Here is a 27,172-nt window from a genome sequence, read left to right as displayed (position 1 = left end):
AGTACCATGGCGAAAAGGCGACAATCCTATGTAGAAAACATGACAGTACGATAAAACTTGACAGTACTATGGTGAAAACATGACAGTACGATGGTGAAAACATGTCAGTACCATGATGGAAACATGAGAGTACAATTGTGAAAACATGTAATTACCATGACAAAAACCTGACAGTGCGTTAGTGAAAACATGACAGTAAGATGGCACAAAAGGTAACAGTACCATGGTGAAAACATGGCATTACGATAGTGAAAATATGACAGTACGATGGCATAAACATGACATAACCATGGTGAAAACATGACAGAACGTTGGTGAAAACATGACAGTACGATGGCGAAAACATGACGGTACGATGATGAAAACAATGACAGTACGATGGTGAAAACTTGACAGTTAAGTGGTGAAAACGCGACAGTACGATGGTGAAAACATGACGGTACGATGATGAAAACAATGACAGTACGATGGCGAAAAAATGACATTACAATGGTAAAAACGCGACAGTACTATGGTGAAAACAAGACAGAATGATGGCGAAAAGGCGCAGTCCCATGATGAAGAAAATACATTACGATGGTGAAACATAAAAGCAGGATGGTTAAGACATGACAGTACAATTGTGAAAACATGACAGTAAAATGGTGAAAAGGCGACAGTATGATGGTGAAAAAAGGCAGTACGATGGCGAAAAGGCGACAGTCCTATGTAGAAAACATGACAGTACGATAAAACATGACAGTACGATGGTGAAAACATGACAGTACGATGGTGAAAACATGACAGTACGATGGTGAAAACATGACAGTACCATGATGGAAACATGACAGTACAATTGTGAAAACATGTAATTACCATGACAAAAACCTGACAGTGCGTTAGTGAAAACATGACATTAAGATGTCAAAAAAGGTAACAGTACCATGGTGAAAACATGGCATTACGATAGTGAAAATATGACAGTACGATGACATAAACATGACATAACCATGGTGAAAACATGACAGAACGTTGGTGAAAACATGACAGTACGATGGCGAAAACATGACGGTACGATGATGAAAACAATGACAGTACGATGGTGAAAACTTGACAGAAAAGTGGTGAAAACGTGACAGTACGATGGTGAAAACATGACGGTACGATGGTGAAAACAATGACAGTACGATGGTGAAAACATGACAGTACCATGATGGAAACATGACAGTACAATTGTGAAAACATGTAATTACCATGGCAAAAACCTGACAGTGCGTTAGTGAAAACATGACAGTAAGATGGCACAAAAGGTAACAGTACCATGGTGAAAACATGGCATTACGATAGTGAAAATATGACAGTACGATGGCATAAACATGACATAACCATGGTGAAAACATGACAGAACGTTGGTGAAAACATGACAGTACGATGGCGAAAACATGACGGTACGATGATGAAAACAATGACAGTACGATGGTGAAAACTTGACAGTTAAGTGGTGAAAACGCGACAGTACGATGGTGAAAACATGACGGTACGATGATGAAAACAATGACAGTACGATGGCGAAAAAATGACATTACAATGGTAAAAACGCGACAGTACTATGGTGAAAACAAGACAGTACTATGGTGAAAACAAGACAGAATGATGGCGAAAAGGCGCAGTCCAATGATGAAGAAAATACATTACGATGGTGAAACATAAAAGCAGGATGGTTAAAACATGACAGTACAATTGTGAAAACATGACAGTATAGTGGTGAAAAGGCGACAGTACGATGGTGAAAACATGACGGTACGATGATTAAAAAAAATGGCAGTACGATGGCGAAAATATGACATTACAATGGTAAAAACGCGACAGTACTATGGTGAAAACAAGACAGAATGATTGCGAAAAGGCGACAGTCCCATGATGAAAAAAAATACATTACGATGGTGAAACATAAAAGCAGGATGGTGAAAACCTGACAGTATGATGGTGTAAACATGACAGTAAAATGATGAAAAGGCGACAGTGTGATGGTGAAAACAAGACAGTACGATGGCTAAAAGGCGACAGTCCCATGTAGAAAACATGACAGTACGAAGGTGAAAACATGACAGTAAAATGGTAAAAATGCGACAGTACAATGGTTAACACAAGACAGTACGATGGCGAAAAGAAGACAGTCCCATGCTGAAAACATGACAGAACGAAGGTGAAAACATGACAGTACGATAGTGAAAACATGATAGTACGTTGATAAAAACAAGGCAGTATAATGGTGAAAACAAGACTGTTCGATGGCGAAAAGGTGACAGTCTCATGCTGAAAGCATGGCAGTACGAAGGTGAAAACATGACAGTACGATGGTGAAAACAAAATAGTACCTTGATGAAAACAAGACAGTATAATGGTGAAAACAAGACAGTACAATGGTGAAAACAAGACAGTATAATGGCGAAAAGGCGACAGTCCCATGGTGAAAACATGACATTACAAGGTGAAAACATGATAGTGCGTTGGTGAAACATGACAGTACGAAGGCAAAAAGGCGACAGTCCCATGATGACAGTACGATGTTGAAAATGTGACAGTACGAAGGTGAAAACATGACAGTATGATGGTCAAAACGCGACAGTACGATGGTGAAAAGAGGACAGTACGATGTTCAAAACATAACAGTACGATGATGAAAACGCAACAATAAGAAGTTCTTAAAGTGTAAATATGATGCTAAAAAAGAAATGAATATCAAAAAACAATTTGTTGCATTGTTTTCTTAATCTGATTGGATTGACCTAAAACACATATAAAAAAATTCTGAAACGAAAACTTGTAATTTTATGCTGCTGATTATATATAGTTTACTTACGGTTACAAAATAATAATAATGCATAGATTGTACCTAAAACATACGTTTGCTGCATTCAATATTACAGAGGTAACGTTCATTTACATAGACACTGCATACTTGTATATCAACGTAATGCACCAGTCAATTGTAACCACGCCCCAACACCACACCCCTCCTTCCAGGTCCGTGGATTAGCGGGGACTTTGACTTTTGGTCCAGCCATGATCCCCGTCCTTCGGGGAAAAACTACTGGTAAAATCCTCGCAAAATTCCCCCGCACCCAAGTGAAGACTATTCCTGACTATTTTTGGCGCAAAGACAAAACCACCTCATTCACCCGGCACTACCGGGCTACCTGAAAGGTAAAAATACGGCCCATTTCCCTGGCTATCCCGCCGGATATGTGGGAGGAGGGCGTGGTTACAAATTGACTGGTGAAAAAGCTTATACACTTTCTTAACATCTTAATCTTTCAGTATGTTCCTAGATTTTTCCAACGAAAAATGAGAATCGTTAAATTAACCATAGTAAAGGCACTCGCCGCAATGAATCAAACTGTAATATTATTATGATAAGTAAAACCAATGCTTGAAACATAAACAAATGTACCTGTCACTTTAGTGAATTGTTATATTGATTTTACGGTGATGCAAATGTAATACATATGTATTATTATATTAAGGCATACGCAATCTTATTGTTTGCAACAGATTACTAAGACTATCTATGTTACTTGCGTCATCATGAGATCACATTGAAGACTTATACATGAAGTCATTAATCAAACATCTTTTCTTGTGCAAGAGTTCTTATACACGTTAACATTGTTTCATCTACTTTAAACGCTGGTCCCTATGCTAATTTTGTACAATATTGAAATAATATTGTCAGCGGCCTCCCGGGGAGCCAATTTATTATCTTGATAATGAATGGAAAACAACAGTTTCTTTAAGATATATATTTCTTCGATCATACTTATTGAAATATTTTATAAAAGTTGTTTATCTGCCAAGTTTATTCTTACAGAAGAAGATTTGCAATGGAGCAAATCTAAAATGTTAACTGTTAGATAGTCAGTTAAGTTACCGTGTTTCTTTAGACGTCGTATAGACGCCTATTTCATGTGACTATAATATCGATTTTATTTCGGACATTAATATTATAATTGGAACAATCGTGTAGTTTAAAAAATAGTACATGTATGTAATTAAAGTTGGTATGGCACTTTGTTTTATTGCAAAAGTCCCAATTTTATTATGTCTCTATTCTGTTTGCACTTAACCAAACATTTTTCGGCAAAAAAATAAAAGTCATGTTCTTACATATTTTCGTGTCAATATTTTGAACATCGTTGTTCGTTGCAATGTGACGTACCATTGCTAAAGTTGAATGCTCTTTGGACGTGATAATACTTATAATAATATTAATCATCATCATAAGCATAATCATTAAATTATTATTGTTATCATTATTATTTCCATCGTTATCAGCAGATTCGTAATAGTTCTTGTCTTCAATATCATGTTCATTTTGTCATCACCGTTGTCATAATCCTTTTGATTGTTGTCGCAACCATTGACGACGTGGTCGTCTTTGTATTTATGTTTATCGTATATTCATGTCTATATGAATATAACAATGTCAAGATTAAGGTTATGTGTCTGGAACTCTACATTTTAACATCCATATAAAAAAGAACATGTACAGACAGAAGAAACATACGCACGGACATATGGACAGATGGACGAACAAACACGCACGCATACATATAACGTCGTGCATTATCAAGTTACTATTAATGACCTTCAATGATTAATGCTTTATGATATTGAGCTGTACATAAAGTAATTTCAAAATATTGTGTTGCACATCAAAACGCGTTCGTATAACAATTATAATAATGATGTTAATACTTCCATTAGTTGTGTCTGTGATAAGTTACACGTGAAACATACACATATATCAATATCAATGTTCATGCTTTTAGTCTGAAACTATGAAAAGGAGCATACACCACAAATTGACGCGATCAGACGGATGAAAACAGTTTTATCCTGTTATTGTTTCGATTTAAAATCGACTTTTTTGAAATTACAGACGGAAGGATTGAGTTCTCAATCAAATTCAAGTTCTTACATGTACAAGATATATTGTTTGATATTTACTTAGGTAGCGCCCATTCTAACTGTACCAGTATCAATGCTGCTGAATAAAGAGAAAACAAGTGCATATATAGAGGAAGAAGAGTATAATGTACACGTATTGTTAAATAAAATTGTAGATGGTGCTTTTTAACTAAGTAGGGCTGATACAATATAGGGCATAACGAGTTCTGGTTATACACAGATATAAACAGCTCGGGACTCGAACCCTCAACCTCCTGCTTGCAAGTCAGGTGCTCAACCACTATGAGCTACCTGAAGGGTTTGTATACTTCTGTAAGGGCAATCAACAAATCAACAAATCGATCCGGTGACCCAAAACTATACAAATGTGCATTCATATTAACAATAACCTGTGTTAAATTATACTGATAATAAAATATGTTACCTTTGACTATTCATATACATTTGACATTATGCAGTTGCAATGCGATCTGTATGAGACAGGAAATGGGAAAAAGGTTTTTGTTATCCATGCTTATTAGTCATTTGTTTCAGCTTTAGTCACTGTACTGTCAGCTTAGTCAAACGCTAACATTATTATGATTGAATGTGTTGCCAGATATATATATTTTTTTCAGTCCAGAGCCTATTTTCATACGTTTGGACTAGATTGACGCTAAAATCAGTCAATAGTAAAACCTTTGTTTTATTTTACCAATTAAAACTTTGTGTAACACCAGCTTGATGTCAGATATCACCCTTGTAATTGCAAAGCCCATTAGTGTCAAGATCAGATCAATATTTGTCTTGAAATCCGCAACAGTTGTTCAAGTGCCTATAACTGCTCATCAGCAGGTCATAAAACGAAGCTTCAAGATTGAAGGAAAACGTCTAGAAATTAAGAAATTTGCGGAGGGATATAATTAACCAATAAGCAACAATCCAGAATGTGATTTATCAATATGACTTTTAAAATAAAAGTGATTTTGACTGAACTGTTTAGGATACACAACTTTGATAGTCTGCTTAAATTTTGTTGAACTTTATCAGTTAATTGAAACTAATTCCCACAATATTTAGCTGAATTCAATAATGGATTATCTCGGAATATCTTTAGAAAACATTTCTTTGGAAGATGTCATTGATGAAGAAACCAACACATTAGGAATATCCCTTGAGGAAATGGAAACCTCTTTAAATGCTCAGGTACTTTACATGTTTTACTCAAATATTCTTATATAAATAACTCTACTTATGTAAAGCAGTTAACCTTTATGTCGTAAAGGCAGATTAAAACCAATGTTTGTATTGAATACACCATGGAATTTATCTTTATGCTCAATTTAGATTAACATTATATTTTATAATGCTACGTAATTCCATTTACTAATGTAACGATATTTGATCAAACTGTATTAAGTACATGAATATGTATGATGTATGCTTAACACAGTTAATGGTTTTTTAAGACTATTATAATTATTATAATATTTGACCTTTCAGGATTTGTCAAAGCATATCTTTGAGTTTGATGATGAATTTATCTTCAGCCTAAAGGTAAACTGTTATTTTTTTTGTTATTTAATAAATGTATACTGCCAGTGACGTTTATAGTTTGTTTGAGTGATTTATACTCTTTATATGTGTATTTAGATCAACAATTGTGTTTACATTTTATACACAACTCAATGTCTGCCTACCTCTTCTGATTTCTTTATCAGATGGATGTCAAAAGTTGTATTGTTTCGGAGTATTCATTACCTGTTGTTATCTGTAGAAATCGAAAGGTCATACAGACTTTTACAAACTTTTATTTGTATGCAATAGAACGGAACGGGTGTATTTTAGCTATAATGGCATTATTTCAACTTTAAAAATATTTAATTGTTTACTGCGCAATTTACTTTCACTTTTGGTTTTAAGTGTCTGCAGTATGATTGTTGTTTAAGGGTCATTGCTTTTGAACTTTAATAAACACAATAAACAAATCAGTTACACTGACGTTCTCAGACTCGTCATTTTTATTTATTTAAGTAAATCAAAGTTTCAAAAATTACAAAAGAACTATTTCAGTATAAATTTAAGCACATTTCGGCTTTTCATATTTCCAGCGCAGGAGTATGTTTTTTGCAATTTGTATTTACTTTACGCATGCGATTTTCTTCGGTTAATCATATTACATTAGTATCGGCGCAAAGGCGCTATTTTATTATATGCGCATGGAATTCATGTTAATGGAATGCGCATTATATTAATGTGATCTTTTGTTCATTAATGCTCTATAGAGTTTTTATAATTCAGCCAATACCGTGATTCAGAGGCATACTTGAAATTAAGAAATGGCTGAGTGTTTGATAATCAGAACTTTGAACGATTTGTTCCTGTTTTTCCTGCATTATACCCGGCTAATTCGGTGCCAGACTATTAATGGTCGTTGGTTTGAATCCCGGTAGGAAAATACGACTTTGATTTATACGGTCCCATAATAAAGGCGGTTAGCCTACTTGTTTATGACCCGGGACTCAGTCATTGAGAGGGATAATTGATATAATCGATGGACATTTTAAGTTCAATCGATGTAAAATAGAAAAAAGAAATACTTAGTATCATGAAGCTTTTGTATTGAAATTCAAAAACACATGATTCAGAAATATTTAGCTCGTATTTATTAAACAAGTATTGTATTCTTGAAAGGGCAATACGAGGAGTATTCTCCCACGTTACAAGCATAACAAGGTGAAGTTATTTATGTTATGCTGTTGAAATGTTTTCCTATTGCCCTCTCAGGAATGCAATATTTTTTTAAAATGTAATTAAATGTGATTCTTCAATTCACAACGTGTATTACATTTACATTCATTAAATGTTATTTGCATGCATTTACTAAACGTATAATGGTATAATATTTTCAATAATTATGTATATATGCGCATTTATGAAACCATCATGTTGTTACTATTTATTTAGTTATACATTTTTTATAACTGATGTGACTCTTTAAAGGATGTAGGAGCTAATGTTTGCACAATCAAAGCATTCCAGAGATTGACTTTTACAAGTTACACAATAACAAAATGATTAACATAGGTTATCGGCCTCATGTGTCTGATACATACGGTGGAACATAACTGCCGTCAGATAATCTGTTAACGGGTGTGAGTTGTTCGTGTTAACCACTTAATTATGCGATAATTATCAAGCTATCTAGTTAATAGAAACTGTTCTCTGTAAGATAAATATCACAATACTAAAAACTGGCTTCAAAGTGCTCGGAACTGCCACCTTTTTCCCTTTTAGCTGCATAAACAGGTTATCTAGTTATGGTTAGCGAATCCCACTTAATTAGGAACATAATTACCGGCAGATAACATTCGTGTTACCACATATTTATAAATGCATTTTGGCCTTTAGCTTCAACTGATTATCTAGTAAGTGTTTATGAATTCCATTAAGTAAGTACATTCTAACTCGTTAACAAGATACGATTCATGTTACCAGTTATTGTTTTGATTATTCCATGGATCATTTTCAATGTGCCCGTATCAAGCAGTCCTACAGTTTATGCCAGGTTTCTGGATTTTGGTCCATTTTCGAAGCCTCACTTCACAGCTAGGTGTTTATTATGCATGTAATTGAGATAACCAATTTCTGTCAGCAGGGGCCCATTAACCACTCTTCCCTGGTCAGTTTTGGGGTCAGAAGGATATTTATCAGAGAACATGTTCATTACGATTTCTGCACTAAAATTCACGATGACTATTGAAAAGCAATTTATATCATTTACTTTAGTTTTAAACTATTTATGAAAATGAATAAAAAACAATCATTGATTCCATAGCAAAGAAATGAAACATTGAAGTAAATAATATATTCAGTCTTATCGTTTGATTTAATTTCGAACGGAATAACTTTATACATGGGATTTTTATTTATACTTTTCATTAAGATAACGTTAGCTGTCTACTTACTACAAAAGTATCAATATCAACCCTATTATACCCAATGAAATGTACAATTGAATGAAATGGATATTTATTTATGTATTACATGTATATCTAACAGTGTCAATAATGCAGTTATAATGAAGTTTGTTATATATGGTCATATTTAAAAAATATGTTTTTCGCAATTTTCACAACAAATGAAAATTAATACTTTCTTTTGCTGCATTTTTTGAACAAGAAAAGAATACTGCAAACTTGATACAGTGCTATTTTTCACTTTAGGATGATTACGCGTAATTCAACCGTATTAAATCATAGCAACATTATCCAATTGCTAACAGTCTCATAATTATAAAGTCTAAAGTTTGTAAACTTTGAAGTCATCACTTGGATTGAGGTTCGTATGTTTTCCTGTGAAATATTTTTTTGATTAAATTATAATAACTCTGCTTTTACTAAGTGCTGTGGGAAACGAAACCCGAGATGCAAAACGTCCTTACCTAAATAACGCCCGAGGTTTCTGGACTTTAGGTAATATAATCGAGTTTTAAGTAACACAAGTTGGCATATTACCTACAGACGGAATCACAGACAGACGGACGACCAAGGGCAAATCTATATGCCCCCCCCCCATTTTATGGGGACATAAGATTTAATATTAAAAGAAATGTAATATTTTAACAATTTGCCAAAAAATAAGGTCATATATTGATGTACTTAGATATTCTTATTACTTATAACAGAGCTTACAACTTATTTTTTTAATCTGAGCACTATATTACCTTGATGTTGAAACTGAACTTTCATAGGTTTCTATTGATACATTGACATTGTGGTCTTTGCTAAAATGCATTTCAAAAAAACATCATTGCCAACTTTTCATGTGAATTATATAAGCCCTCTTTATATTTGTGTATCTTCGTTTATGTAATTTTCTAGAAAATTCATTTCCTAAAATATAGCTTTTGAAACAGCGATTAAAATCTTCTTTACTGACACAGTTAAATCAACGTTTGTTTTCTTTGTAAGATTTCTCTTCTTAATTTGCATTGTTGTGTGAGAACATTTTTCATTAGAAGAGTGATTAAACATTATACACACTGCATGGAAGCTTTCCATATTATAATAATAATAATAATAATAATAATAATAATAATAATAATAATAATAATAATAATAATAATAACTACGATATACAAAATTTATACAAAAGCATTCGATAATAATATTATTTTAATAATCAAGATAGCGAAAGTTGAAATACCAAGAAAAACCTCCTAACATAAAATGGCCCAAATCTCAAGACAAGAACAGATATTACTCTCAAATTAGTCAGGCAAACAGCTCCCAGCAGGGAAAGGGTCAAGTGGTCAGTTTAAAGTTATGTTAGATTAGTTTCACTGATAAGCCCGAGCATCAGCTTGATGCTCAGTAGCGGCATTAACTTAGGACTGCAAGTGTTCATAACCTCGTGTATAGTGGTCAATAGGTTTATAAATATATGCCTTTGTGCGGTTAAACTGAAAACTAATTTTCTACAAGGGTTAGAATTTTAATATTTTAGTAAGTACCATTGGCATGTAGATTGCCGTTATCATAAGGTAGTTGGCGAAAAATAAAAATTAGCTTGTGCCATTAAACTAAGTCCATTGCGCTCTACAATTCAGAGAAATTGCCTCCCATTTACTCCTCATTTTGAGAAAAAGGCTAATCAGTCCATGAAATCACCATGAAATTGTACCAGTCAATTAATTACCACTTAGTGGGCCATCCTGCTGGGCTGTTGAATGTGTGTATTCCCAGATGATCTTTGTTTTGACTGATACTGCAGTGTTAAGCTTGTGGTGAGTTATTGCATGTATCAAAATGATCTTGAGAATGGGGTAAATATTTGCATACATAGAGGATTGGCCTACACTAATTGATAAATTAAAAGTTAAAACTGAAATCACAATGTTTTCTTTACAGTTCTTGAAATTGATAAAGGGACATGCATCTAAGTCATTTTTTTTCGTATGATTTCTTTATCAGCCTAACTGGCGATAGCTTGTGTTCGGTCTTCAATTTTGTCATACGAGGTCGTATTTAAAATGAGTTGACTTGGGCGTGTGGGGATATTCATGACATTTAGTGATAGCTCTTATTATTAAAAACATATAATATCCCACAAATAGAGATCATTCTAAACTGTTTATGTAAGTATAATGGTATACAACAAAATTAATTCTTCAACTTAAAAGTTCAAGTTAACTGAATCAAATGAAATTTAATGAACGACAAAAAAAGTTAAAAATAAGATGTACAGCTCGTTTGAAACATGTGCATTGGAATTGAATACCAGCTGGGCAGTCAGGAGTATTTATAAGACTGTGGCTTATATGTTGCTTCAGATCATTATCACAGAAATGTTGATAAGCAGTGACCCTGTGTAACCTTTATTAGAATGATAAGTTTGGAAGGCACAGACTCTTGACATTATATTTAATTTTGCACATAAAGAAGTAAAACTGGAAAAAGTCATGATACAATACTAAAATGACGGTTTAATTCAGGAGTCCGATGAACCATTGGCTGTTGTTAGTCCAGAGGAACCCACACAGCCACTTCATACATCAACACCAAAGAAACCCATACATGTATGTATTCAACTGCCTGCAAAAATGGGAAAATTTGCTGCAGAAGACTATACTTTTTACAATTAAGTTACCCCATAAAGTCATGTATTATTTTTTAAATAATAAAGAACAATAAACAAATAGATCATATTTATGCACCGTGTTAAATTTTAATTGCTTGTAAAAAAAGTTCATAGAAAATGTTTGATCAATTATAATTATTTTTCAGACAAGTAAAACAGGAAAAGGCAGACCAGTTCGGAGGTTATTAAAGCTTAAGAAAACAGGGGAATTGCAACGTCTACAGCCATGTAGGAGATGATGTTTTCATAGCAATGTATCCCAGAGCCAGATCATCAGGGCTAGAAAAAAAGTATAGACGAAGGATTTCAACTGTAGAGTTGACTGGATGTTGGAAAAGTTTGAAGAATCCCCGAATTGTTTTGGTTATGTTACCAAACATTTCAAGATTTAGTTGGTAATATTCCCAGAAATATATTTAACTCTGTCAATAAATGTGAGCTGGTTAAGCTCTGCGATTATGTTAAAGAATCAGTATGTATTCGTTATGTTATTCCTAATAATAATAATTATTATTATTATTAATTTAGTTCATCCTCTGATACTGCTGCCTTTACGTGAACATACTTGTGTTTTTAACCATAGCACTAACCATGTACAAGCATTTGATATCAAAAACCTAAGTGTATGTGTTTAGACGATGTTCTGATGTATATGACTTATAAACGTCTGTTCTGTTCTTTTCTGTGTTTTTTTTAAATCATAATATGCGAAAGTCCACACTTGTATTTAAAATAATTATTGTAAAATTGTAAAATTGCAAGAGACATACCTGTAATACTGAAATAACATTCTGGTAGGTTTAAACAAGCAGGAATATGTAATCTATGTCGTTCTATCAATCAACACTTATTAGAGTCAAACGTCATGGTCATAACTCATATTCGCCATTAAAATGTTGTCGTATTTACTTATTCCCTTCTAAGAGGACACATTTTATCTTCAAATATCTGTTATCATCTGAACACGATTGAACACTATGTCTACTATCCTCACACTTTGAATGGTCATAATCTTTAAACTGCCTTAAAGTCATCCAATGGCAATGACCAATCAGCTGTCATTTAAGTCCATGCATATTTCGATTGTTCAAATAATCCTGACAACATGGCGCTCAGGGGGTGGTGGGATTAATGTTTGACAAACATCTCTTGTTATAAAATGTTTATATTTTTATTGGAAATATTACCAAACATTTGCGAATATTGTATGTTTTAGAAATGTTTAGAACAGTTTTAGTCATACTATAGATTATTCTGGGAATATTACAAACATGCTGAAAAACCTGCCGTTAATTTTAATACTATGCAATGAAGATTTTGGTAATATTCCCAGAATGTTTCATGTCCTACAGCAGCCCACGTGGAGCTTTTTCTTTTGGATTATTTTATTTCAATTCATCTTTTGATATGCCCAAAAATGTTTTGGTAATGTTACCAAATATTTCAAGATAACATAATTGTATTCAGGATGAATTTGAGAACGATAACGGAAAATGTTCGTAATTCATTTTGGGAATATTACCAAATATTTGTGACTATTCCTAGTTTAAGAATGATATAGAAAATTTCTCGGCATAATATGGATAATTTTGGGAATGTTCTCAAAAATGTTGAAAAGCCCCAGTTTTCAATACCATACTATGAACTGTTTGGTCCTACAGAAAGAGTTTTCAAAGGCTTTTTGTTGAATAAGTTTGTTTCAGTTCATCTGGTAATATTCTCAAATAAGTTTGGTAATGTTACCAAATATCACGATCAAATTGGTAATATTCCCAGAAAACCTGGGCATTTTATTCAGAATCCTAGAAGAAAATGTTCCAAGACGAATTTTAGAATGTTAGCCGAAAATGTTCATAATTCAGAAAAATTACCAAATATTTGTGACAACCCCTAGTTTTTATTAATTTTTAAAACCTCTCAACATACTATGGATACTTTTGGGAATATTACCAGAAATGTTAAAAATACACCATATTTCTTCAATACTATATTACAAAGTGTTTGGAAATATTTTCAAAATGTTTTGGTAATGTTACCAAATTTTCAAGATCAAATTGGTAATATTCCCGGAAAACCTGGACATTATATTCAGAATCCTAGCAGAAAATGTTCATCACTTATTTTGGGAATATTACCAAATATTTGTGACTTTTCATAGTTGAAGAATATTTTAGAAAATCTCTCGGCATAGTATCGATTATTTTGGGAATGTTCCCACAAATGTTGAAACCCACCCCATAACTCTTCAACACTATATTACAAAGTGTTTGGAAATATTTTCAAAATGTTTTGGTAATGTTACCAAATTTTCAAGATCAAATTGGTAATATTCCCAGAAAACCTGGACATTAAACTCAGAATCCTAGCAGAAAATGTTTATCTTTTTTTTTTCGGAATATTACCAAATATTTGTGACTTTTCATAGTTAAAGAATATTTTAGAAAATCTCTCGGCATAGTATCGATTATTTTGGGAATGTTCCCACAAATGTTGAAACCCCCACCACAACTTTCAATACTATACTACCAAGTGTTTGGAAATATTTTCAAAATGTTTTGGTAATGTTACCAAATTTTCAAGATCAAATTGGTAATATTCCCGGAAAACCTGGACATTAAATTCAGAACCTAGCAGAAAATGTTCATCATTTTCTTTTGGGAATATTACCAAATATTTGTGACTTTTCATAGTTGAAGAATATTTTAGAAAATCTCTCGGCATAGTATCGATTATTTTGGGAATGTTCCCACAAATGTTGAAACCCCCACCACAACTTTCAATACTATACTACCAAGTGTTTGGAAATATTTTCAAAATGTTTTGGTAATGTTACCAAATTTTCAAGATCAAATTGGTAATATTCCCAGAAAACCTGGCATACTATTGATACTTTTGGGAATATTACCAGAAATGTTGAAAACCACACTATAACTCTTCAATACTATACTATGAAGTGTTTGGTAATATTCCCAAAGATATTTCTAATCCTACAGAAATGCTTTGAGGACATTACAAAGGGTTTCTGTTGAATAAAAATGTTACCATGCTGAAAAGGGAAAGTTGCGTTTTCCCTTTTCATTTTGCGGTTTGTTTTTACATATTTCCGTCCCAAAAATGATGTTTTATGCATTTTTCTTAAACCGTTAGTAAGCCATAAAACATGAAATTTTGGAATGAAAATATGAAGATCTGCGATCTGATCTTAAAGGTAAATATGTGAGAGTGCAGCTTTAAAAAGTAATTAAATATAATTAAATATTCCACATTAAGTTTGCTTCAAATATTGCAAAACAAACGAATTTGCAATTGAAAATGAAATCATCACTAATTATTTACTGTTCTGATTATGTAGTAATTGCTGGCAATGATTCAGTTGTTGCTCTCTTTAAATGAATAAGAGAGCTTTTCGAATCAATTGAACATAGTTCTTATTCAATTAATCAGGGTAACAAATGTGTTGCGTTGGTAGCTCCAATACTAACAAATCTGTACTTAAGGTTTGTTGTTGTATACAGCCTTGAGTTCATTCAATAAAACAAAGAAATCTGTAGGGGCAAGCATAGATACCTAAACTTAAACCAAAATAAAAGAACACACATCAAAATCAAACATGCGCAATAAACATGTGCAATACACATAACATTCAAAATTACAAAACAATCGTATTTACATAGGTATCAAAATATCGTTGTTAGAAAATATGGGCTAATCGCTTGTGCACAGTCAGTGAAAACTGAAGTAGACATTTGCAAAGATAAACCACGATTAACTAAAATGTTTAGGTGAAATAAAACTTCTTCGATGTTGTTATTCATTTCTGAGATAAAATATTTTTCTTAACACAAAATTATAACGTAACCAATATTTGAGTATCAGCAATTACATTCATCTTTAGCATCTAACGGTACCCCGGATATGAAACTAATATCGTTAATAGAAAAAAGTTTGGGTAACCTCTTTTTCACAAACATTGAAAGTTGAAAAGGAACTCGTTGGCGGTTTAAACTGGTGTACGAGCTAAATTTGAACCTATCGTAATCTGCATATCATACAATTTGGGGTCATCATCCGTGCGAGGTTAGGAAGCATTAGAAATTGAAATTGTTTTTACTTATATTACCGTTTCCAAATAATTCTGACATTCCTTTTTCCCCTCTTTCCAGCCAAAACAGTTCAGGAGGCCCACAGTGTTTTGCACGCCGGAATTGGGTTCATGCAGGCACCTTTTCCCCTCAATCCAGAAAACGCCTGTCAGGGCTCCGTCCAGTGTCCAATTATAGCCGGACAGACGTACGAATTCGTTCAGACCATGACGACTCCAATATTTGCTCCAAGCGTAAGTGTTTTATTCTCCTTCAGGATGAACATTTTTACTTTTTTTATCATTATTTAAAAGGCATACCGCATTCACAAGATAGAACGTACGGTATAGAATGAGGGTCGTATAAGGAAAAGAATCCGGCAAAAAAGCAAGTTTGAAAACTTTGAAAACTTTATTAAAAATAGTATTACATACCCTGAAACCGGATTATCAAATTCAGTCATATTTTGAATATTTTTAGTATATATAATTATACAGTATACAGTGCATATTTAAAAAAATATATATTTTCAATATTTTTTCACAACTTTGGTATTGTAATTTTTTGGTTTGGATTTTCTTTTTTTGAAAATCCGATGCCAGTGATTAAATACTATGCTTTGTAACCGAATGAAAGCGTAAGTGTTCATAACTTTTCATGGATTACTCCTTTGTAGTTTTTTGTCATTATTATTATTTGGCAGTCATACCCATTCACTAGACTGAAAAGATCGTATAGAACTAGAGTCGTATAAGGAAAATAAATCCAGCCCAATAAGTTAGTTCTTACAAGCTCTATTAACCATGCTAATGAATGTTGGTGCCTTTTTGGGGGTTGTTACTTGCTGATAACTAAAACGTTAAATTCATGACCAAAACTATATTATACATAACCATATTATATTTTGTACGATCTTTTCTCTTTATTTAATCTGGAATGGGACTAGGAAATGACATATTCTTCAATTATTCATGGACAAAATTGTGTTAGTTAAACTGTTATCTGAATATTGTTGTGTTTCCTTTCTATACACTTAGACCTTTTTCAAATGATGACTTACTTAAATGGGGTTACCAGACATCCACAAGTCACATATTTGTGTAGCAGACACCTTTAATAGATGTGTCCTCTCGTGAGATTTTATTGGTTATCTCTTTAATTTGACGACTGTAAGTATCTATCATGTGTTTCCGGTCCTGATATAAAAATCCGACCGGAGGGCAAGCGCGTAAGTCTGTAACGAGGCTTGCAGGAAATTTTCGATCCGGAACGGAAAAACACGATTTTTTTTTCTTGCATTACAAAAATCATGATTTTTTTTTAAAAGACTTTGAAAACGCAGTTTTATACATTTCACCAAAAAGCACGTGCGACGTTGTGAACTGACGTCATAAGCGCAGTAATTTTAAATCAATATCGAAGTCAAATAGTTCCTTTATAAATCGCGCTTAAACGATTATTTATTTTCAATTTTATACTTATACTTTTGATTCCGCTTTATTAAAATTGCATAATTTACTTTTATTAAACCATACAATTATAGAAATAATAAGTGACGCGTTGTTGCGCGTGACTTACCATATATGGTTGGTGTAAGACGAGTGTTTCCAGCACCGGTCACATGACCGGAAACACACGTCCGGTATGCAAGAATACGTCATATTCCCTCTGTACTACTATGGAAGGTTGAATACACTGTCGGTGTGTTACAAGTATTACATATAAACTTTGCAGATAAGATCAAAATTAGTTTACTTGTACTAATAGATTAACCATACTCACACAAATCACTTTCATAGTTATGAACATTCCATTTAAAACTTGTAAAATATACACATACCTTGATTACGCAACAAACACAAAGTAGCTCCACCGTACAAGTTCTTATACATACATTGATGACGCAGCTAACACAAAGTAGCTCAACTGTACAAGTTCTTATACATACATTGATGACGCAGCTAACACAAAGTAGCTCAACCGTACAAGTTCTTATACATACATTGATGACGCAGCTAACACAAAGTAGCTCAACCGTACAAGTTCTTATACATACATTGATGACGCAGCTAACACAAAGTAGCTCAACCGTACAAGTTCTTATACATACATTGATGGCGCAGTTAACACAAAGTTAACCTTTCTTTTAACTATTGTGAATTTACTTAAACAACACTATAATATTTTGCTTAAATTGTCATAAATTGTGTGATATTGTCATTATGATTTCAGGTACCGGTTGTTTCCCGCTGGGAGGTCAACGACGAAAACCGCGAGGACATCTTCTGTTTTACCACAAATCTCAATATACGCGCTTAATTGACTTTCACATTCATATTTGTATTGGTGTTTTTATTTAAAAATAAAATGTTTTAAAAAGATAGAATCCGTTGTTGTTCTCTTCGTTTATCCGGTTAAAGTTCACAATATTCTCGCTATTGACGATTGTGTGTATGTTAAATGAAAGATTATAAGTGTATTCCATGGCCGAGAGTGTAAGACAGGTTCATTCCGATCCGAGCGTAGGGTGTGTAGGGCAAAACACCCTGCGCGAGGGTCGGGATGAACTTATCTAACACGAGCGGCAATGGTAGGTGCTTTTTCTCCAACCTTAGTTAAACAAAATTAAGTAAAAATGTTTTTTTACTTAAACTCTTTTGTGCTTAGTAAAAATAATTGCGTATGGATACGCGATTATCCGTGATGTCATAGATATGCGCGCAGTGATTCAGATTATGTTAATAGTCAAATCGGATTTTAAATAGTTCTAAGGAGAGTGAGACATTATTTCTTGAAAGGGGCGTGAAAACTGTTTTATTGTGACATTTGAAGCGAGAAATCATTGATAAGCATTTTGAATATTGCAACAAGACCAGATTTGTATGATGCTACAGACGACAGTGTTTATCAAGGGAGGTAATTACAATGTGGTGACCATTAAAAATGAGCTCCAAACGGGCATTTTATCTTCGCCCGTGGGCAAGATAAGATTTTCTAACATGGTTAAATTATTGGACATACTTTTCTGAGGTGGGAGAAACTAATTTCTTTCATGCTTTTCGATGGAATATGAGGGTTTATCAGTGAAATAACACAGTGAAAATAACAATTCGTGGCATTCACTCTTTACGTGGAAAGCAAACCTGTTTTCAAGGGAAACAGACTGGTATCTGACAGTAATATGACTGAATATTCTTGTATCATAAAACACAGTCTAAACACTATGAAAATTGTTAAAAATCCAATGATAATCCGCATTTTTTGCTAACACATTTGACCTTCCAAATGTTCATTCATTAAATGGCGGCATAGTAATCTGGCTATGTATTCATGCCCCTCATAAAATAAAAATGTTTTCGTTATCTTTGGAACATACGAGGGGTGTCCCAGAAGTTCGCAGAATAACGTCATTATTCGCAAACGCAAATAGGTATTATCTTGACATTTATTGAGAATGTTTTTTAAACTAATTGGTGTTTAGCGCTGGTATTTTTAATTTTCCTTTTCTTTTTAATCTTGACATACTTGGTATCCATAGCAACTGACCTACCCTTACCCGGAGCAAGCATAGTCATTGGTAAAACTTCGTTATTTTATATCACTTAAAGGTGAGTTAATATTCCTCCAAATAAAGTGACGTTAACAGCATGTCTGGACGTCATTTCCTGAAAACGTCAACGCCATTACTGTTTCCATTTCAATTTTGTTGTAACTTGAGTAACATCACTGTTTCAAAAGCAACGTCGGCATGACGTCAACAGATGATGTCGAGTTACTGAGTGCTTTGAAAATGTCTGTAGGCCTTCAGATGTCGCCAGCAGAAATCCTAATATTGATAAGAAGGTCGACAACGCTTTAACCGTTCAGCAAAACGTCCCTATAAAAGTGGCATGAGCGATTCTGCAATGGTAGTTGGCCGGCCGGCCAGTGCAAGTGAATTCGAACAATGATCGGGTTATAGACCATATCTTCAGTCGACATCTGACCTTATGCAAACGACACAAAGGATTGTTTTGACCCTTGACAAAGAGTGTAACGTCGAGACAGTGCAGAAATTGATCAGCAGATACCGGAAATGTGTGAACGCGCATGGAGATTACATCGAAAAAGTTAACAAGGAACTTATGAATTTTCAGTGATTACTGTTCATAAAAGCATTGCACTAAAAAACGAGCGAATAATAAACTAGAACTTTTTCTCAACAAACAGGAAATAGAAATGTTGACAACAGCAATAATTTTGCGTGAGGGGGCACCCCACGGGTAGTGGAGTAAATAACACCGTTTTCAAAAAGGGGGTAATTAAGAAATAAATTAAAAAAGTAATTAAACTCCGAAAAAAAGCATAAAAGAAACATAAAATTTATTTATTTTAGTGTAAGATCATATAATTGCACTTGTGATCATAGAAAAACTATATGACACTCGTGAAATAAAATAAGATCTTACACTTAAATAAAGAAATTCCCTCTATGACATACACTGCCAGTAACCGAAACATGGAATCCACGACATGGCTTCATCAACAAAATGATACAATTATGCCATTTTAACAAGCATTTATCCAGTACAGTTTGCCAGGGAGTAAAGGTTGGAAATAAAACCTACATAGCGTCTAAATATAAGTAATATATTTATCATAATATATATTATTATGCTTATTTTGTTATGATTTATATATTAAAAACTTAATTAGCTTTTATAAAGCTTAATCTAACTTAGGTAATGGGGTTCAACTGTGTTTTTGTTCCAACGTATGTTTAGGTCACAAACAAATACACACTAAAATGTTCTTTTCGTTTTAAACTATTTTATGTTGGACTTCTTCTTAGTATTATGTATTGTATCTAAATCTTTTAAAACATCGATTGCGCCCTGGATCATCTCGCTGTTGTGCTTGTGCAATATAGATATTTAGTGAACATATACGAAGAAAACGCGAACTGTAGAAAGTAACAACCGTTAGTAAGACAAGGTATCTTGTAGGAAACTTGACGTAGCAAAACATGATCCTTAGAAGTAAAGAAGAGGAAGCATTAACCTGTTTTTGTCGAGCTCATATACACGAGGAATCCTAAATCCAAGTCAAACTCATTAAGTTTGTTTTTAAACACGAAAACTAAAACCTCGTACAGAATTTTCAATGTAATCGACTATCATTAAGGAATGTCATCAAATATGGTAGAAATAATGATTCTTTGAGTTTAATTGAGTAATTGGTATAAGGCTGACATTCCATTAGCTGGAAGGAGTATTATTCTGCAGCTTCAAAACCCTTTGTACGGTTGAGCTACTTTGTGATACTTGAATCCATGTTCTCAGAGAAAGTGTTGTTTACAGGCAAAAACATGTAGCACCGGTCCAATTTTCAACGGCGCACGGACAAACATACAGTGGTCATTTGTGAGAGTTTCTAACAGCCGTCTAGGTAATGCCCAGCGGCAACGAAAACGGCAAGATCACATGTGTTGCCTCTGGCATTTATTTAATTTGCATAAACTTATTGTTTTTAAACAGATAATAATATGTGTTGATATAAACTATTCAAATGAAGAACAAAAATGCGGCTCATCACCCATGCTATTGACAGAGGTTTGAGACAAAATCAAAACAGAAAGCGCCGAATTAAGAATGCTTGTCTGAATAATGCGTAACGGGTAACGGGTTGAGATATGAAACAACTAAAGATTATTTAAAAAAAACTGGTTTTAGAAATACGCAAAAGTCTGGCTTTACTCATGATCCCATCAAATGTATTTTCAGTAATACAAGACGCATTGATCTCCATAAGGTTTGAAAAGTGTCTAGACATTAGATGTATACTATACCCCAACTATATTTCTATATTTACGACCCTAACCCTTTGCTTGCCATAGTACTTGAGAATGACGTCACGAGTCACGTGTGACTACCGCACGAAGTTTTGAATAAGCAACAATATTTATGGTTGTCTTAAAATTCAAAGCATGTCTGATATATTACATTAAAGTGATCAATTTTTTATGTATGATTTCTAAAGAAGTTTGCATCAGTAGATTTTAAGATTTTTTCATGTTTTTTTTTTCTTTTTGTTCGATTTTCGTAAAAGCTGAAGAAAATAAGAATCCCTGTACTGTTGATCTTGTGAGAGGTCATGGGAATGGTGGTGGTTTGTAAGTTTATGTATATTCGCACTCGGTCAATTCCCATTCGGCGAGTGCTCCGATAAGCGTGTTTAGTCATTTTAGGTTTTTGGACAATAGTGCACAGACAGAATGTAACCCTGGTTCTTTAACGTGCAACAGTGTATAGCACTGTCATACGGTACCCCTATTTAACATCACTTCCTGAAGACGATTAGTTTTTTTATAAGTGATGCGTCGAGGAATCGAACCTGCGATCCCTGGTTAGACAGTCAAGTGCGTTACCAGTTGACCACGGATCCGCCACAATAGGGAAGTACCTATGTTTTGAATATACATTCGATTAACCTGAGCATGCATTTTATGCGTTTTAGCGGCTGCTAATTTTGGAGTTGGATTTAAAAATGCATTATATACATCATTATGGTATTCATAATGCAGACATGATATGAGTACTGATGTTGTTAATATGAAACTTTACGAAGGAATCTAAGGTTGCTGCATATTAGAAGTCGTGGTATGGTGACATTTACAAGAAATGGGTATATCGTCACAGCAAGTGCGTGAACTGCATGGGAGACTATTTTGAAAAATATGTGACAAGGGGCCGTATTCGATAAGCATCTTAGTGAGCATTTTGTAATTTTTGACAACGATTATTTTAAATACCCGCAACTTTTTATCTGATTTATTCATACATATGCATATATTGTTTAGACCATTTTCTGGTTTATTTTCATGTTTTTGGTGTACAAATACTGTTCATGTTCTTAAAATTCAAATTAGAAAAAAGTCTTTTTTTTACTAAGTTGAAAATTGTTACTAATATACTTATTGAAAACGGCCCCTGACGTTATCTGTTGGCGTTTTTTCCGTCAAAGTTCTCCGTGGCTGTGATACGGTATAGTGTAAAGCCACTGTAAAACTGTTCACGTTCTACATATTTTGACACGTGTTCGTGTATCCAGTGCGGAATTAAATGTATTTATGACTGTATCATATTATTTTCTCTATCTAAACATACTTATCATAAATACATGTTGTCCACGAACTTAACGAACAACCCTCGTATATATCGTTCTTTTTAAGACTACTGTACTCACACGTGTTGCCAAAGGATATCGTTATTTTTCATTACATTACAAAAACTGAGTATAAACATTCTGCCCAAAACATTATCCAACAGCTTCTAACCTACATATGTTACGTTCATACCCACACACATACAGCTTTGAAAATGAAAGGTTTTGAAGACGATAACCCGATTTTTGGGCGTACTATGCAAATTCGATTGGCGCGTACTCGGCGTTATTTTTCAATGCCAGTGTTTTGGGCAACCAGTCCTCAGGCCCTTGTGAACGTCTTCGGGTGGTTATCGCAGAAAGAAAAATTAACCATTAACCTCGAAGTAGTAAGGACAGTTGCCAATTTAAGTCCCGGAGTAAATTATTAAAAAGTGCCGCAGATTAAAAAAAATACTAATAATATGGTTTATGCAACACTGAAAATATCATTTAAAATTTAAATTGGATAACAGACAAATCACCACACCGAAGATAACATAACACCATTGACCTAAACATGAAACATGTTTATTCGGTATCACAGGCAAAAGGTAAACATTCACGTACATAAGTATCGGTTAACAATAAATATATTAGTATTTCTAAACAATACATATTAAACTATCACAAAGAAAAAAGTATGTATTAAAAAAACAACGTTGCACCCAACGGTTCGTTAACTTTAGGAAAGTTAGGACCATCTATAAAGCACTTTCATATATATTATCTTTCAGCCAAACAAAATAACATTTTTAAATACATACATCAATAATATATACAAGCATCATTTAATACTAGTTTGTATCACAGTCAAGGTACTGGCATCAACATATATACAAAGTTGGCGGATCAGACAAATGCCGAATTATTTTCTAACTTTAACATTTCTTTTGTAATTTGAAACACAACAGTTTATAACTGATGTATATACATATATATTACACATTCAATGCACGCCTATTTTTATTGATTAAATGCTAAAGTTTGTTATGCATTTGTGTCTATAATAGTTGTGGAAACTGACTGCAATAAGACTATCTTTTTAGACAGCTCTGCCATGTATACACAGTAAGTCTATAGCGTTATATCTAAACGATGAGTCGGAGGCTGCCGTGGAAAAGGGGTCGTATTCATGGTCCCTGGTCACTTCTCCTTCCTGGGCGACGTTTAGTTAGCCGCTTTTGGCTTCAAAAAAAATAATCAGATAGCTGTGGTGCTGACGTTATTCCCTTGACGAAAAAAGTAGGCTGGATTTGTTGGAAGCAAAGGTCAGATGATGAATTGAATGACGTCATTGCCTTGGCGACGAAGGTGCGGCAACTATTGGTGGCAGCATAGGTGTGGTGGCGGCGGTGGTGTAGCTCAACATAGATTCGCGGCCAACGGAACTCGACTTTCCGAACATGGACTTCCGCCGTCGCACTGAAAACTTTAAAAGAGAAGAGAACTTATAATTGAACTATGAGACGACTAAAAACCAACAAAATTCATAAACGAGTTGTTAATTTTGACAAAGATGTCTTAATCCATACCATAAAGCATCTACCATTGTTAAAAATGTTCTTGATACGCCTTCGTATGCCACAAAAAGACAATTAATAAATTTACTCATCCGTATTCAAAATAGTGATTTTCAAGTTGATGGGTTTAAACACTTTATTCGAACATGTATATGTAAAATTATTTAAACAACTATTTTCTACAATTAAAAAAACTGCTGGAAAAAAAGAATGGTGAGATATGGTTAGCTAATTTCTAGTTAGCAAAACCGCTAGCAAGGTCACACTTGGGTATGGGAGGATTCTCACGAATAACTTACGCTTACTATCAAATTAGAATAAATGTAAAACATTTAAAATGCATCAAAATTAATAATACATACAGTCAGATCAAAATAAATAGTAAATGAGGAATCATACAATATCAATTAAACAGTTAAATAAACACAGGGTTGGCATGCTGGGTGCTTACGACAAACTGAATGTTTTAATGTACCTAACACATTGAATAGTTTAGTTAACGTGTATTCATATGCAAAGTAGCCAATTTTTACGATATTTTTCAGTTACGTTATTCTATTGTGAAATCATCCACTCGATTACTAGCTGGCAATTTACATATGAATTGTTACGTCACTTGTCAGCCTGGCTAAGGTATGCACAAAGAATGTCTGTTTTACGGCTATCATTTGCTTTTTGGTCAACTATAAACATGACTTGACAACGAGTTATTCAAAAACGTTTTGCTTTTTACTATCTCACGTATATCTTTTTACGTAAATAAGATAACTCTCATACAAATAATACAAACACAAACAATTGCAATTTAAGCTGGCAAAAGTTCAATCAATTATAACTGTCAGAATATCAAACAACTGATAAGCCACGCACACGTGTTACTTGGTCGTTCCGCCTCGCTGATCCTGTCACAAAGACATCATTTTGAAGTTAATTCATTTTTATAATAGAACATACTTGTATGTTCTTTTATGTAAGTCATAGTAAAACAAAGTATATAATTAAAAGAAATTAGTTTAACTTTCACCACTGCTAGTAAGAGAATATATGAAAGTAAATTATTATGTTATTCTTTTTTATTCTACCTTATCTATCAAAAGTGTTATTTTAAGTCCCCCATTCAGAAACATTTCCATTTTCTAATTTGCGTCAGATCCCGGTAAGCATTTCCTGCTTGGCTCGAATTTTCCGAGGCTTGACGTATGTTCGCCGGTCCCTGGGACTTCGAGCCAACGGGGTTCAAATATACTAAGATTCGTTAATGAAACAGGCCCTAGATTCAGACAATTTCTATTCAACTACACTCGAAACCCGTTGGCTCGATATCCTTGGGACCGGCCAAAATACCTCGAGCCTTGCGAATATCGAGCCAAGCGGGAATGCTTACAAAGAGTAAACCAAAATCGGTCCTTAACATCCAGCTCGAGCCAATGAGAAAATCGAGCCAAGCAAGTTCGAGCCAATGGGGTTTGACTGCACATGTACTTTGAAGAATGTTATTGTTATGCTTACGTCTATTTTTCTACATAGATTGAAATAAATAGGTATACACACGTTTAGGTGTTATCATTTAACTATATCCTTTACCACCATCTACATTTACATGTTATGATTACATTATGTATAACTATTTTCATCGATAAAACTTTTTGGGCCCATCTTTTTTACCTACTGTCGAAAAAAAATAGAATTCAATACAGGTTTTGTAAATCATTTAAAGATCCCTTAACAGATATAAAGATGGTTAAAATATCTATAATGTATAACAACAAGATTAAGGTTTAGTTTTGGTTACTGTTTGATCATTGTGTCATTACACAAGACTACTGCTGTTTGAATTTGTCATTAGACAAGACTAAGGTTTGGGTTAGTTGCTGGGTAGTCTTTGAGTCATTCAACAAGACTTACGTTGTTTGAATTTGTCATTAAACAAGACTAAGGTCTTGGTTAATTTACTGTGTTGTCTTTGAGTCATTAACAAGACTAATGTTGTTTGAATTTGAACCACAAGCAGAAAGTAGAGCACCATTGGGCCCAAACAGTTCACCATAGTTTTAACTTCCATTGAGTACTATTTAATACTTACCGAGGTAGAACTCCCCTCTTTGCTACCTTTGCCTCTCTGTTTATCCTGCATATTGACATAAAGTTTATGCATTCTCGTCTCACGTGACGCGGGTGTAGAAAAGCGAGAGGCGGGGTTAGTTGAGGCACCGCCCCTGCGGTCACGTGACAATGCGCCAGGTGGCGGTTGTATGGTAGAGCGCTGTGGGGATTAGAGGGGTAATACACTGCACACGGGGACTAGGGTTAGAAACATAAGCATACATAGGAACAAGGGATGCCAGAGCCGGTTTATTATCGTTTTACCATTTAACGCATTTATTTGAAATATCAGCGAGATAAAATCATATATTTTTGTTATTATCATTTTTATTGTTATATGAGCAATTTTACAATGGAATGTGTCTTTATAGATATAAAAATAATACTGAATGAAAACTGCACTAATTCGACAATGCCTGTCGTATATTAATCAACAATTGGAATGCTGTCAATCAATTTTCTATGTTTCTACTTAAAAAAATACATGCTACTGAGTCGAAACTTAAAATGACACAAACGAAGGAACACGCATTAAGCCGATTGTCCGATTAACACAAAATGCAACAGAGGCAGCTCAAGAGAGTTTTATGCTGTAACTCAAGTGTTCTTTAATGACGAAGGTGTTTTCATAATATAGGTAAAGTGGTTGTTTTGTCGAGAAGCTCGAGAAATGTTTTAATAGATCAATTAATGATTTATGTTGTTATTCAA

At 33.8% G+C, this 27,172-nt stretch overlaps 3 protein-coding genes across 7 annotated transcripts in view; 2 read left to right on the top strand and 1 right to left on the bottom strand.

Moving 5' to 3' along the window:
• LOC128209917 (NPC intracellular cholesterol transporter 2-like) overlaps nt 1-17,972 on the top strand; it is a 32,602-nt gene extending 14,630 nt beyond the window's left edge. The window contains exons 3-4 of the mRNA XM_052914186.1: nt 15,735-15,907; nt 17,886-17,972. Coding sequence (XP_052770146.1) covers nt 15,735-15,907; nt 17,886-17,972 — 260 coding nt within the window. The remainder of the gene's footprint in view (nt 1-15,734; nt 15,908-17,885) is intronic.
• On the top strand, nt 5,935-11,832 carry LOC128209918 (uncharacterized). The gene is made up of 4 exons (XM_052914187.1): nt 5,935-6,135; nt 6,433-6,486; nt 11,426-11,509; nt 11,718-11,832. The coding sequence occupies exons 1-4, from the start codon at nt 6,022-6,024 to the stop codon at nt 11,808-11,810; spliced, it is 345 nt and encodes a 114-aa protein (XP_052770147.1). The 5' UTR covers nt 5,935-6,021; the 3' UTR covers nt 11,811-11,832.
• Nucleotides 17,973-23,354: 5,382 nt separating the features above from the next.
• LOC128209330 (WD repeat-containing protein 64-like) overlaps nt 23,355-27,172 on the bottom strand; it is a 66,824-nt gene continuing 63,006 nt past the window's right edge. For 2 of the 5 annotated variants that reach the window (XM_052913319.1, XM_052913320.1), the window contains 2 exons: nt 26,442-26,621; nt 23,355-24,267 (listed from right to left, as the gene is read on the bottom strand). In XM_052913319.1, coding sequence (XP_052769279.1) covers nt 24,130-24,267; nt 26,442-26,621 — 318 coding nt within the window. In that variant the 3' untranslated portion in view covers nt 23,355-24,129. Of the gene's footprint in view, nt 25,261-26,441; nt 26,622-27,172 lie in introns of all 5 variants that reach the window. The other 3 variants (XM_052913321.1, XM_052913323.1, XM_052913322.1) reach the window with 3 other exon arrangements.

Source organism: Mya arenaria, chromosome 11, assembly GCF_026914265.1.
Source record: "Mya arenaria isolate MELC-2E11 chromosome 11, ASM2691426v1".
Lineage (NCBI taxonomy): Eukaryota > Metazoa > Mollusca > Bivalvia > Myida > Myidae > Mya > Mya arenaria.
The sequence above is the reverse complement of the archived record's forward strand: the minus strand, read 5'-3'. Positions and strand labels throughout refer to the sequence as shown.